Source organism: Anolis sagrei, chromosome 3, assembly GCF_037176765.1.
Source record: "Anolis sagrei isolate rAnoSag1 chromosome 3, rAnoSag1.mat, whole genome shotgun sequence".
Taxonomy (NCBI): Eukaryota; Metazoa; Chordata; class Lepidosauria; order Squamata; family Dactyloidae; genus Anolis; species Anolis sagrei.
Window position 1 is genome coordinate 82,790,908 of NC_090023.1, and position 13,955 is coordinate 82,804,862.

Genomic DNA, 13,955 nt, shown 5'->3' on the forward strand with positions numbered 1-13,955 from the left:
ATTGGTTTTAAATGTATATATGTTATTTTGATAATTTTATGCTTATGTTTTGCTTACTCTGAATATTTTGGTGTTTTGTTACATGGAAACCAGCCTGAGTCCCCTAGAGGAGATAGAGATAAAGATTTATTTATATTTATTTATTATAGCTCAATTTTTAAAAACGTTTTTGTTTTTAAAACAATTTAGAAGTCTCAATATTCCTTATTGCTGCATTCCCCAAGTCCTGTCGTATACCATTTTAGATGCTGCATGGAAATGAAATTAAATAGATCTTCTTTGGGATTGGAAGGTCTATGTAATAAGACACAAAAACTGTTGGGGAGGAAAAAATAGCACATTTCAGATGACAGTATTGTGCATATCTCCATAAATTTGAGCACTCATCATTCATTGCCACTACTAGATCCCTCAAGCCCATACCATTCAAGATGCTACATAGTAGTGAAATGAAGTGTAGACTCTTTCTTAGGTTAGTACGAACGGGGAATAGGAAGTCTTTCAGTAAGCAAAGATGATCTCTCGGCTGAATAACAGGCCTTTGAGGGCAACCTAAAAGAAGTGGCAGAAAGATGTCCCTCGCTACCGTGATCAAAACCAAGCATATTCCAGAGAAAGGAGGTCATAACAGAAAGCAAGGGCCTGACATTGAGGTCACAGGAGGGCCTCAAGAAAGCAAGATTTGTGATAAAAAGAACACATATAATCTAAGAGAAAGTACTTGTAAGGGCAAAGGCCTGAGGAAAAGTACAAAGCCAGGGTTATATGGCCTTTTATATCTCTTTGGAACAAATGCCACTTTGAAGTTGCCAATACTAAAAAGGGGTTATGAAAAAAAAGAAGATTTGACTTAGAGTCCAGCTTAGGCAGAGCAGAGAAATAGCAACCAGAGGGAAGGCTATCAGCAATACATAAAGATGTTCATTGCTTTCCAGTGTTGATATTGGACTGCTGTGTTAACATGTACCTCCCAGTATACATGTTCTGTCTATATTGCAATAGACTGCCTGCAATATTGTGATAGCTTTGTTGCCTGCTTTTACACAAAAAACCCATGAGTGAAATAAAAAAAAATTGAATATGAAAATTTAGATTGAATGTAAAAATCTCACTGAACATTCAATAAAAGCATACAATGAAATCATTTCGCACAACCAAATTCACATTGATTAAACTGAAGCCCAGAGCCACTAAACAAGGGTCACATCAGCAGTAAGTACCAAGGACCATATCAGCCTTATGCTTGCCTTAAAAGGGCCATTTGTAATTGTAAGACTGTTTAAATGTAACTATGTTGCCTTGGCATTGAAAGCCTTGCAAGCCACATAAAATGATGTGGTGGGCCCAATTTGGCTCGCAGACCTTATGTTTGACATATGTGCACTAATGCAAACATTGCTAAGGCAACACTCATCAAGTCCATCCATCATTGGCATATTGCTAATGTAAGTTCAGGTTTGTCTGTCTTTCATAGTACAATGCAAAGTATGAAGAATCCCACCTAAGTAATTTTGATATACACCAGGTCTTTGTTTTCTTTTGCTCTGCTTTTGTTATATCGTCGCTTTCTTCCAAAATAAGTCTCACAGAAGCTCAAAGTTAATCATACTATAAAGTTGGTTACAGTCAAATACATAACAAAAGGGAATTGTTGTAGAAGTATTACAAACTTTAAATAAATGGGAGGAAACAGTATATCATGATCTTAGAATATTAAAGAGAATTAATAAGAAGTGGAAATCAAGGAAAGACTGGAAAACAGTGGGATTTCTTTTGCCTGGCAACAAAGCTTCCGACCTGACAGAGGGTTAGTCTATCTCTAATTGTTATTCACGTAATGCAAGAAAAATGCTATTGACACATAAAACACTTCTGAAGTTCTGTGGCCGTGATGGTGGTACTGTATAATCATAGAGATGGCAACAATGGCTTTCTGGAGAACCTTTCCCTAAGTAGCATTACAATTAAAGTATTAAATATTAATCCTTTAATGAGAATGATACTCAGTAGGACTCTGCTCAGTTGGTGTGCATGTGGTGTAGATATTGACGAATTGCTGTACTTTTAAGCCTTTCACACCCAGAAAATCTTAGTGATAGGTGTGGGTTCATTCACTGATTATAGTCATTAACTACACTGAAAGGCAATAATATGCTCATTTGCAGAATAGTACAATAACTTCCAAGGATGAGATAATTTCTGTTTCTATTACACTATGACCCCTGTATCTGCAGGGAACATGGTCCCAGACTTCATGTAGATATGCCAGATTGAGGGTATTATGGAAATGAAGGCCTTCTGGTGGAAGAATATCATAGTTGCATTGGTAGGTAAAGGTAAAGGTTTTCCCCTGACATTAGGTCCAGTCGTGTCCGATTCGGGGTTGTTGTGCTCATCTCCATTTCTAAGCCAAAGAGCCAGCATTTATCCGTAGACACCTCCAAGGTCATGTGGCTAGCATGACTGCATGGAGCGCCATTACCTTTCCGCCAGAGCGGTACCTATTGATCTACTCACATTTGCATGTTTTCGAACTGCTAGGTTGGCAGGGTGGCATTCGTGGACCTAGAAAATGCCCAAAGAGGACACATTCTATAAGATGTGGATAAATAAAATAGTGGATAGCAGTCCTGCAGATATGAGAGTTGTACCACATTTTGAAAAGTTGACTATCTGATCAAATGGATCCTATGGAAACAATTATAAATGAACACTGAACATTCACGTTTTTTAAAAAAGCTACTTTTAAAAACTGCAACAACTATACAACAAATCATATGCCCTATCCTTCAGTCTACAGGGTTTGAGTGTGTTTATCTAAAGATGGGGAGCCAAGACAGAATAGGGATTCTGTTGGTGTACCACCCACCCTGCTGCTCAAAAATCTCCCTTCCTGAGCTAGTCAGGGTGGTCTCGGGGTTGGTGTTGAAGTCTCCATGGCTCGTAGTATTGGAGGACTTCAATATGCATGCTGAGGCAGCCCTGTCGAGAATAGTCAGGACTTCATGTCTGCTATGACAACCATGTATCTGTCCCAATTGCTATCTAGCCCCACACATGCTGCTGAACACAGTCCAGATCTTGTATTTTGTATGGAGGGTGGGGACAATGATGATCTGGGAAGAGCCCTCTGTGGACTGTTGTCATGCAGATCACTATCTGGTCAGGTTTAGACTGGCTGGGACTCAAAACCTCTGCAGGGTGTGGGACCCTTTAAGATGGCTTGTCCCAGGAGGCTTATGAATCCGGAAGATTTCCTGAAAGCTCTTGGGGAATTTCCTGCTATCCAGGCAGGTGATCCTGTTGAAGCCCTGGTCGATGTTTGGAAATGGGAAATGACCAGAGTGGTAGACACAATTACTCAAAAGCATCCCTTCTCATGAAGAGGAGCTAAACCAGCCCCTTGTTTCACTAAGAAGCTGACAACAATGAAAAACATGAGATGGGGACTAAAACAATAGTGGCAGAGAACTCAGAGTGATTCTGACTGAAAAAAGCAAAAATGTATGGTGGGGCAATAAAAGCTGCAAAAAGAGGTTTTTATACAAGCACCATTGCTGCAGCACAAGACCATCCAGCAGTGTTGTTTCAAGTGGTTGGAGGCCTAATCCAACCTAGCCCAAAGGAGTAATTGTGCAGCCTGAGGATGTGAACAGGATTCTTGAAGAGATGAGAGCCACCACATGTGCTCTAGACACCTGCTTTTCCTGGCTCATAAAACAGGCCAGAGGGGAACTGGTGGAGTGGGTCAGGGAAGTGATTAATGCCTCCTTACATCAGGACAGGGTCCCCGCAAGGCTCAAAGATACTGTGTTAAGACCTCTTCTTAAAAAAGTCTTTCCTAGACAACACTGTACTGAACAACTGTAGACTAGTCTCCAATCTCCCATTATTAGGCAAGGTACTGGAGTGTGTGGTGGCTTTGCAACACCAAAGGTTCCTGGATGAAGCAGGTTATCTAGATAAGTTCAGCCTGGTTTCAGACCTGGCTATGGCACATAGACAATTTCGGTCACCTTGGTGGGTGACTTACGCAAAGAACTGGACAGTGGGAGTGTGTCCATGTTGGTTCTCCTGGACCTTTAAGCAGCTTTCGATACCATTGGCCATGGTATCCTTTTAAGTCACCTTTCTGGGATGGGGCTTGGGGGTACTGTTGAAGAGACGTTCTAAGAAAATGGTGCTGAGGGACTCCTGTTCATCCTCTTGGCCACTGGTCTGTGGGGTCCCTCAGGACTCTGTGTTGTTCCCCATGAAATTCAACATATACTTGAAACCACTGGGAGAGGTCATCTGGAGATTTGGAGTGTGATGCCATATATATGCAAATGACACCCAGCTCAATCTCTCCACCTAATACCAAGGAAGCTGTTTCTGTGCTAAATTGGTGCCTGGCAGCTGTAATGGACTGTGTGAGTGCAAACAAATTGAAGCTTGATTCAGACAATACAGAGGTGCTCCTGGTCAGTCATAAGACGGAACTGGGAATAGGGAGTCAGTTTGTACTGGATAGGGTCACACTCCCCCTGAAAACACAGATTCACAGTTTTGAGGGTGCTCCTGGATTCAGCTCTGAACCTGGAAGCACTTTGTGCTTTTGCACAATCAAAGCTTGTGTGCCAACTGCGCTTGTTCCTGGAAAAATCAGATCTGGCCATGGTGGTACATGCATTGGTTACATCTTGGTTGGACTGCTGTAATGTGCTCTATGTGGGGTTGCTTTTGAAAAGTGCTCAGAAACTACATTTGGTCTAAAGAGCAGCAGCCTGACTGCAACTGGGGCTGGCTACAGGGAGAGTACAACTCCTCTGTTGCAGCAGTTCCACTGTCTGCCAACATGTTTCTGGGCAAAATTCAAAGTGCTAGTTTTGACTTACAAAGCCCTATATTGCTCTGGTTCAGGTTATTTGAAGGACCGTGTCTCTTTCTATGAACACGGTAGACACATATGATCTACTAGAGAGAGCCTTCTCTCTGTCCCACCACTTGCTTAAACCAGTTTGGTAGGAACACAGAAGAGGGCTTTTTTGGTGGCTGCTCACAGACTGTGGAAGAGAGATCAGGATGGCGCTATCCCTGCTGGCCTTCCATGGCCAGGTGAAGACTTTCCTCTGCCAGCAGGCATTAGGAGAAGGATAAGGGGTTTGTTGCTGGGGAGGTTGTTGGTGGGATTCAAGGGCGGGAGGCTGTGAGTTTTAAAGGCTATTTTCAGTGTATTTATTATATTTACCATGCTGTTTTATTTAATTATTTTTAAATTTTTGTATTGCACTTTTTAAACTGTGACTAAAATGTGTGATTGTTAGGTGCCAAGTTCCCACAGGGAGAAAGGTGGGATATAAATAAATATAATAAAATACTGTATCTACTTGAATCTGATGCACATATTTTTGGACTTAAATGTTTAGCCAAAAAGGTGCCTGTGCCCCTCCATCAGGCTGAAACTAGCAAACTCGCCAGCCTTGGTCTGATGGAGCAGTGGTTTCCCTCCCCAAGCCATTTCCTCTTCACCCCCCAACTTGGAAGATGGAGGAAGAACTGTGCCCCTTCCCTTCCCTAGCCATTTCTCCTTCATCACCAAATTGGAAGACAAGGGAGGAACGGTGACCCTTCCCAGCTCAAGCCATTTCTCCTTTGTCTCTCAGCTGGGAGGTGAATGTGAAATGATGCCCTTTTTCTAAAGAAGCAAGGAGAAATGACATCGTCTTTTGATTGGTAGAAGGGTGGTGCTTCCCCTTCCTTCTTTAGAAAATCCTCTGTTTTTTTGGTAATGCACGCCTCAAAATTGAGGTGTGCATTACATTAAATGATGTATTGGACTTGAGTAAATACAGGTAATAATAATATGTGCTAGATTGAACAAATAGCCAATATCCCAAAGTTTTTTAAATCCATTGAAGTGCCAGTGCAGGATGTGATTAGAAGACTATTCTAAATATGCTGCTTACCAATATTGCCAACTTGGATATACATATTAGAGCCCTAAACAAAACAGATTCATAACAGGAATTTCCCTTTTTATTTTCTCCTAAATTCATCATTGAAAATCCTATTACCTTATTAAAGGTAGAAAGGGCCTAATCAAATCCTTTTCCCTGGCAATTACAGCTCCTCTCCTCTCCAACTTTTCTCATCTTTCTGAACAAAAAAATTGGACCAGCTATTTCTTTAGAGATTCCCTGCCTCCTGAGCTCAACCAGTAATTCATAAGGGTTACATCAACATCTGGGGTGAAAAATGTTGCCTTTGTTTCTTTGTCCTCAAGGGTCTTGGGGAAGGAGATTAAAGTGGCTCAATATTTATGTCACTTCTAGAGAATCCTTTCTGCAAGACGTTGCTGGTCCTTCTTATGAAAAGAAAACTCTTGGTGTGCCCAATTACAACAAAAGAAATGGCATTGGGAGATTAAAGCTCTTCACCCAGTACTATATTCCAGATCCGGCAGCTACACTACTGCTTTCAAGCTCTGAAGACAACTTTAGACAGAGATCTTTCACAAAATGTCCAGTTTTTATCTTTACAAAAGAAGAAAAAAACAGCTTGATAGTGTGCATGCATCCATGTCTTTGTGATTTTTCGTACTACCAGTACAGCTGCTGCTGTCTCAAACATTAATGTTACCACAACAATGGTACTTCCACCAGTTTTGTGAAGCAAACAAATGTAGATCCCCATGTGCTAAGATTAAAACAAAATCGACACATTTGTAAGTTGTGGAATATTTTCTGACCAGATAAGAATTCAGGATTGGCGTTTTCAGGATTGGAGTAGTGCCTAGCTTTTGGACACAATGTAAATTCTTGTATTGTGAACCTAGTGAAAATGTTAATGTCCCGCAATGAAGAAAGTTTGATAACTCCTAAATGACCTCCAGAGCATGACATTCCTTCTTTGCTATATCATAGTTCAATAAAAAATAGCCATCCCATTATTTTGTTTTGACAAGAGGAAAAATTACCTAAATGGCAAAAACAACAGATTCATTAAAACACTTCTGTTCCAGGCATTGTTTGTAAAATAAAATAAAATGACGTACATGGCAAATGGCTGGAATTTAGCAATATTGTTTGCAATGGTTCAGGTATGAATTCATTGTAGGTCTAGTTCTGAATGGCTTCTGAAACAAAATGGGGACCAAACAGCTCATCCTGGGAGCCTAGTGTTGTGTATCAGACAGATGCACTTTTGATGTTTAGTTTCTTTCAATAATCATCTGAAAGATAATTGTATATCAACAGGCATTAATCTATACAGATTTCCTAATCCCAAGTTATTTCTCCTACAACTGACATTTTCAAATACTTACGCCATATTGTTTTTCTCTTTTCTTATGGATTCAGGAATAACATTGAGGTCATTACATGTATATGGCCTATTATTGGTTAAACTAATGTATTTTATTGTATTTTGTATACCAGGGGAACTTTATAAGTGTGCTTAAATGTATTAGCAATTTTTGCATGAAATAGTTTTGTTCTAATAATCAACTGTCATGCTATCCTTTTCAGAGAAGCTCTTGAATCTTTTGGAAATAGGGAAATATATCTATCGGTATGAGTGATATATGGGAAGAAAAAAAGGAGCTCTCTGGTGACATTTTCCAGACAGTCTCCTTTGATTGACTACTAAAAATGAGTTTCACTAAGAATTAAAGATACATGTCTATTACCTGGACTGGTTTTGTAATGGATGATAAACCACTACTTGTACCCAGAGATAAGAAACAGCTGTTTTCAGCATTTGGGTTTTTGCCAGAAATGAGATGATGGTTCTCTGAGCAGACTTGTAATAGATACCACATATTTTGTCAAATTTCTGCAAAACTGGCATGATACAGCAAAGCAAAAACTGCATGGTAGTTATCCTCAGCACAATCTATTTAAGGAATACTACATCAGATTATGAAAACATAAGAGAATTGTTTGTTATTTCCAAAGTGTTTAGTTTCACTGAATATGACCATTTGCATCCATTAATCACAAACAAGAATACTTTGTCATTTAAGTTTATGAAGAATTGAAATGCTGTTGCCCAGAGTAATTCTCAAAACAGGAGAGAGAATGCAACTTCATATACTGGAGTAACAGCTCATTTTATATATCAAATGCATGATATCAAAATGCATAGGAACAGTGGTGTGAAACATCATTTGTCATACTTATAGACCTAGGGAAACAACAGGACTTAAGTTAGTTGTGACTCATATAAATATATCTGAATCCAAATTAGGATGCTTTTCAGATCTTGGAAAACATGAAAGCATGGGATCAAAATAGACTATTCATGTTAAAAAATACAGACTTTCCAAGATGCTATACATAAAATACAAATGACAACTGTAGAAAAACTGTGGATGAAACACATTATGAATGCAAGGGTCCATTTTGGTTGCTACTTGTTTCTTGTTTCGTGTCTTTTAAAAAGTTGTAACTACATGCATACTTCTTTGGCTATGTGGTGTATTCAGTTGTGATATGAGAAGTGCATAATGTCATAGGTCACACTCCATCCTAAATATTTGTTTCCTGGGACAGTGGTTATTAAGGACTGCTACAGAAATCAGCACGAAAAAGCTGATTTTTTTCTAATTGTATTATTCCAATAAATAATAGTTTTACAGTATCATAAATGGCAAGCCATTCTCCAGGAAAACATTGATTGGGTTTGAGAAAGATCACTTTCTTACCCTGCAGTATAGAAATATAATAGAAGATTGAAATGTTCTTAAAATCCAAAATCCCAAGGTCTGAATGAATATATTCAGCCTATAGTGCCATGTATTTCTGGCACATTTTACTCTACTGTACCTGATTCTTAATTTTTTTAAAAATATTAATTATATTTATCTTTTGATGCCGTGTTTAGTGGCACTGTGTACGTAGAAATCCTGTAGTACCTCTGCCTATTTCTACCTTTTTAAAGAAGTGTGATCACAACATTGTGTGCATCAAGTTGAAAATGGAAACAAAAATTGAGTTGTTCTTTATGTAAAACATTGGCAACACGGTTAATTGTCAAAAGTACATTACTGTTAACTGTTATTTGACTTTTACATTTGCGTGGTTCCAGTTTGGGATTAAAATGCATTCAGTTGCTATTGTTAACACTTGATGTAAACAAAATACTCTACAATGTGAATATTGTGGTACAAAAATTAAGTAAACAAAAACAATTGGGCACTTGTTAGGTCCATGAATATTCACTACCATCTGCCTCATTATTTTGTACAAGTACCTTTGATAGCAGGTACAAGTGCAGAACTTTTGTGGGAGGTCTTTCCAAATCTGGATACTGATATTTTTCCTATGCTTCTTAACAAATTTGTTCCAACTCTGTCAGGTTCAATAGACACCATTGGTGAATCTTGCCACATATTTTGCATCCATTCAGAACCCATCTAACTGACCTTTTAGGTTGGTATAGAGCAGGACTCCTTCAATCTTTTCAGCCAAGTGCCGGTTCATGGCTTCTCAGACTGTTGCGAAAGGTGGACTATAGTTTGGGAAAAAATGAATGAATTCCTGTGAATAATAAACATATCTTACTTGTAGTGCAAAAAATATATAAATACAAGATTTAAAATGAAGAACACTTTTAACCAACAATAAAGCTTACCAGTATTTCAATGGAAAGTGTAGGCCTGCTTTTGGCTGATGGGATAATCACATTTATCGGGATTGTTGTTGTTGCTGTGTGCCTGCATGTCATTTCAGACTTAGGGCAACCCTAAGTCTAAAGTTTGTGGGAGGGGAGGAAGAGATAAGGACCTTAGAGGGCCACATCTGGCCCATGGGCCGTTGTTTGGGGACCCCTGGCAAAGAGGCATATTAGTCTTGTAGGGCTTTTCCAGAGTAATGAAGGCCACAGCCAACTTAATACTTCACTCTTGTCCTCTGTGTTGCAGAAGTCTCTAATCACAACATGAGTTTTACCTGTCCATTGTTATGTGCTCAGACATTAGTACTGCCACAGCCAGAAAATGCTATGTGTGCTACAAAGTCATCTGTGGTCATTTCCCTGAGCATATGGTGACTTGTTGCATTGGGAAGGAAGGGGATAGAGGGGGAGTTCCTCCGCCTTCTCCCTTGGCACCATCACCCCAGGCTGATATCACACATAGGAAAATAGACAGGTAGAACCTGTATTGCAGTCCAAAGCCACTGTAACATGGAGTGTTGGCAGCCAAGGTGGTTGCCTAGCATCACCAAACTGCATTCAATGGTGCTGGGTGGTGGAGACTCTTGGCTTTGCAGCAGCAAGGGATTCCCTTTGTAGGCCATATCATAGGCCAATCCTGTGTTTGGCATGCCAGATCAATCCTGGGTGGTCAGTGTACACTTCTCCTTAGCATTTGGAACTTGATGGATTATTCTAAGTATTCAAGATTTTTAAACCATTCAAGTGTTACTTTGGCTATATGTTTAGAGCCATTCTTCTTCTGAGAGGCAAATCTGTGTCCCAGTCTCAAGCCAATTGCAGACTGAAACAGGTTTTCTTTAGATTTCCCATATATTTGTTTAAATCTACCTTGCCCTCAAGTCTAAGCAGTTGCCAGTTCCTTCCAAGAGAAAAAAAAAACCACTTCCAAAACATGGTGCTGTCACGACTGTACTTTACTGTGGAAATTGGAACAGATGACTTTGTTGCACAGATAGCATTATGTGGCAATGTCAGCAACCTTTGCTACATTTTTGCTATCACCTTTGGGGTGTGATGTGGATATATTACAACATTCCATCTTCTTTACAGCTACTGTGGGCCTATTGGTTGCTTCTCTAGCTAATGCGGTTCTTACACAGGTATTGAGTTTGGGTGGATATCCTTCCTGAGAATGAAGGTTACCTTTTCCCTTTTGAAAGAAAGTATTTAATGAGGTTCTAGGGGTGTTCATGATTTGGGATTTATTTGTGTTTTTACAATTCATCCCCAAAGCTGATACTTTTACTAAACCTTATCTGGCATTGCTGGGATAATTCCTTGATGTTTGCAATGTCATTTGTTTTGATATACTCTCCAAAAAATTCTAGGACCTTCCAGAAATAGGTTATTTAGCATGAGATCATGTGATATTGGAATTGCACACATAATAGAGTAAAATCAACATCTGGAGACTTTGTCACAACAAAGGGGATGAATATTGTACAATCAACAAATATACCAGCTTGTTTTGTTTACTTTTATGCTACAGTGAAACTGATACCTTCAGTTTTCAGTGTTCTCATCAAGTTGTAACACTATCAATTAAATATATTTTAATACAGTTTTGTGACACCAGAACTTGTGGATAAATCAAAGGAGAAGAATACTTCTCTAAGGCACTGTAAATCTTTTCACAGTTAGAACCAAATCAGGGTATAATTCAGTTCAACAGAAATTAATCAACTAAGTAGATAATATGGAAGATGAGACAGCAGAAAGCGGTAGTCACAGAACCCTTCAAAGTGTGCAACACAAGACAGGCACTGTGCTTCTTCCGTTTCTTATCTTTTCTGTAGGTTTAGTAGCTGAAGAGGTTTTGCATTTATCTTTGCAGCCGAATGAGTTCAATTTCACTCAGATTACAGCTGAAATTTCCGAACAGCAGGTTAATCCTTTCCTGCCTTCATGGGCAACTGAGCAAACAGACCCATATCAGTGTGGCCAAGTGTAAAATTGTAATTCCAGAGATTAATGTTGTCTTTCCTGTTTGCTTTGAACTTGACCTCCATGTCTCTTTTATTTGATTTTATGTTTCGTTTTTGTTTTGTTTTTTGTTAACAGCTTCTGTCCAGGGTCCCTGGGAGAGGGCAATATCGCCAAACAAAGTGCCCTACTACATCAAGTAAGTATGACATTAAAACATTATGCTTGACTACTTGAGTCTGTTCACTAATTGTCTTAGCTTGTCCCTAAACAACTATGACAATTCCACTCTCTTTGATTCTGGTAAATATGTTATTCATTCAATGTCCAAAAATAACACAGAAAAAGATATTGTATATAACAGAAAAAGCTGTGAGCATTTAAAGATGTTGAATGACAGTTTAGTCTCCTTCTACAATGGAAATGCAAGACGAAATAATCAGTAGTAATGAAATGAAAACATATTGAGGCCTGATTTGACTTTATATATCTTTTCAGTTACTGTTGCTTTGTAATATAGGCAAGTAATTTTGCATCTGGATAAGAAGGAAAGCTATTATTAAAGAAAATTGCTCTTAAAATTCTACCCAGCCAAAATTGGAAGGGATGGAAAAGGTTTTTGAAGTGAAACCTAGATCTTCCTCTGTAAGGTGAACTTAGACTGTTCCAAAAATATTAGAGACATTACCATGGCTAGCTGGTGATCCTTTTACTGCTTGGTAACTGCTTGATAACTGTGACATCTGTGGCCAGGGCATGTAAAGTGTCCACTTTCTCTCATAAAAATTAAAAAGTTCATGCAAAAGTGAAAGCTAAATAGATTCATAATACTGCTGGCTTCAATGAAGTATACATTATGACAGGCTAGTTATTTAATAGCTTACTCATTCATGAAAAGTACAGCCAAAAAAGACTTATGAGTATCTTTGCTCAGAATAAATGAGAAATGTGCTGTAACACACATTTAACATTTATTATAGACTAGACTATAATTTTTACACAAGCCCTTTCTTTCTGAAGGGCAGGAAGAAAGCAAGAGATCTCCTTTGGAATTTATCCATGTTACTGTACTTAGGATTGTGTAAAACCATAGCCTCCTTATTGGTTTACAACCCATCACTAATATGGATTAAAAGAGTTTAATCATTCTAGTCACCCCATGGTTTTTAAAGACTTTGTCTCATAGTGAAATGCAGCACATTACCATGTTAAATGAGTCGGTAAGTATAATTTTGTTTGCCAAATGGAGCAGTTGTTTTGTTTTTGCTTTTACATCTATCTTATGTTGACCTATATCCACTGAGTCTACTCTAGCTGGAACTGAAAATCAGATTTAGGCCATTGTGTCTTATGTATCAGTAGCTCAAGACTTTTATCTATTGTTGAAAAATAAAGAAACAAATATGTAAAATTATATTCAGACTTTATATTAGTCCTTCTTTGGGGTTTCTGATAGAAAGTATTCCTTTATGTTTTGTTTTTAAGTTCCCCGGGGAGTTATTATAAACTCCTGGCCTGTATCTGAGTCTGTTTTTTTGGAATCTGACCATGATCTCCTGTACTGTAGTAACATAAATTGCTGGTGCTAAATACACTTTGGTAGATGCATTTCTTGCATTTTTTTTATTGTTTGTATGCTTTCTACCTCTCATTTTCTTCTTGATTCTCAGAGTTGTTGTTTTTCAACTCACCAGTTCCTCATTTCCAATGACAGATCACTTTATGAGTTCATAAATCAGAGTATCATTGCTTCAACAGCCTCGGCAATGCCATCTTGGGTTTGTCACTGTTAGGCAACATCGGGATGCCTGGTTTTGACAGCTACAACAGCATATTTACGTAGTTGATTAATTAACACCATCTACCAGCCATGAAAGTTTCTGCATGATGGCTAAGCTGTTGCAATTTGCATGAAAAGAAAAGAAAGACAAACACCACACTTTATTAAATGCCCATTGCATAAAACTGGTTAATAATACAAGGCAGGAGTTGGCTGTAAGTAAACTTGTCCTTCTACTTTAGCAGGTTTATTCTAACGTGTTGTTGAAGGCTTTCATGGCAGGAATTACTGGGTTGCTGTGAGTTTTTCGTGCTGTATGGCCATGTTCCATTAGCATTCTTTGCTAACGCATCACCTGCATCTGTGGCAAACATCCTCAGAGGTTTGTTCAGATGTCTGCTGGAAATGAGGCAAGTGGAGTGTATGTATATATCTGTGGACTGTCCAGGGTGGGGGAAAGAACCCTTGTCTGTTTGAAGCAAGTGTAAATGTTGCAATTGGCCAGCTTGATTAGCGTTAAGTAGCCTTGGGGCTGCAAAGTCAATCAGTGTTG

General features: G+C 38.7%; 1 protein-coding gene across 16 annotated transcripts in view; it reads left to right on the plus strand.

Annotated features, from left to right (window-relative positions):
* The window catches only part of DMD (dystrophin), a 1,568,405-nt gene that overhangs the window by 1,396,644 nt on the left and 157,806 nt on the right, over positions 1-13,955 (plus strand). For 14 of the 16 annotated variants that reach the window (XM_067466757.1, XM_067466754.1, XM_060770144.2 and 11 more), the window contains one exon: positions 11,761-11,821. The exons of the other annotated variants lie outside the window; for them this stretch is intronic. In XM_067466757.1, the coding sequence (XP_067322858.1) occupies positions 11,761-11,821 (61 nt within the window). The remainder of the gene's footprint in view (positions 1-11,760; positions 11,822-13,955) is intronic. 16 annotated transcript variants of the gene reach the window in all.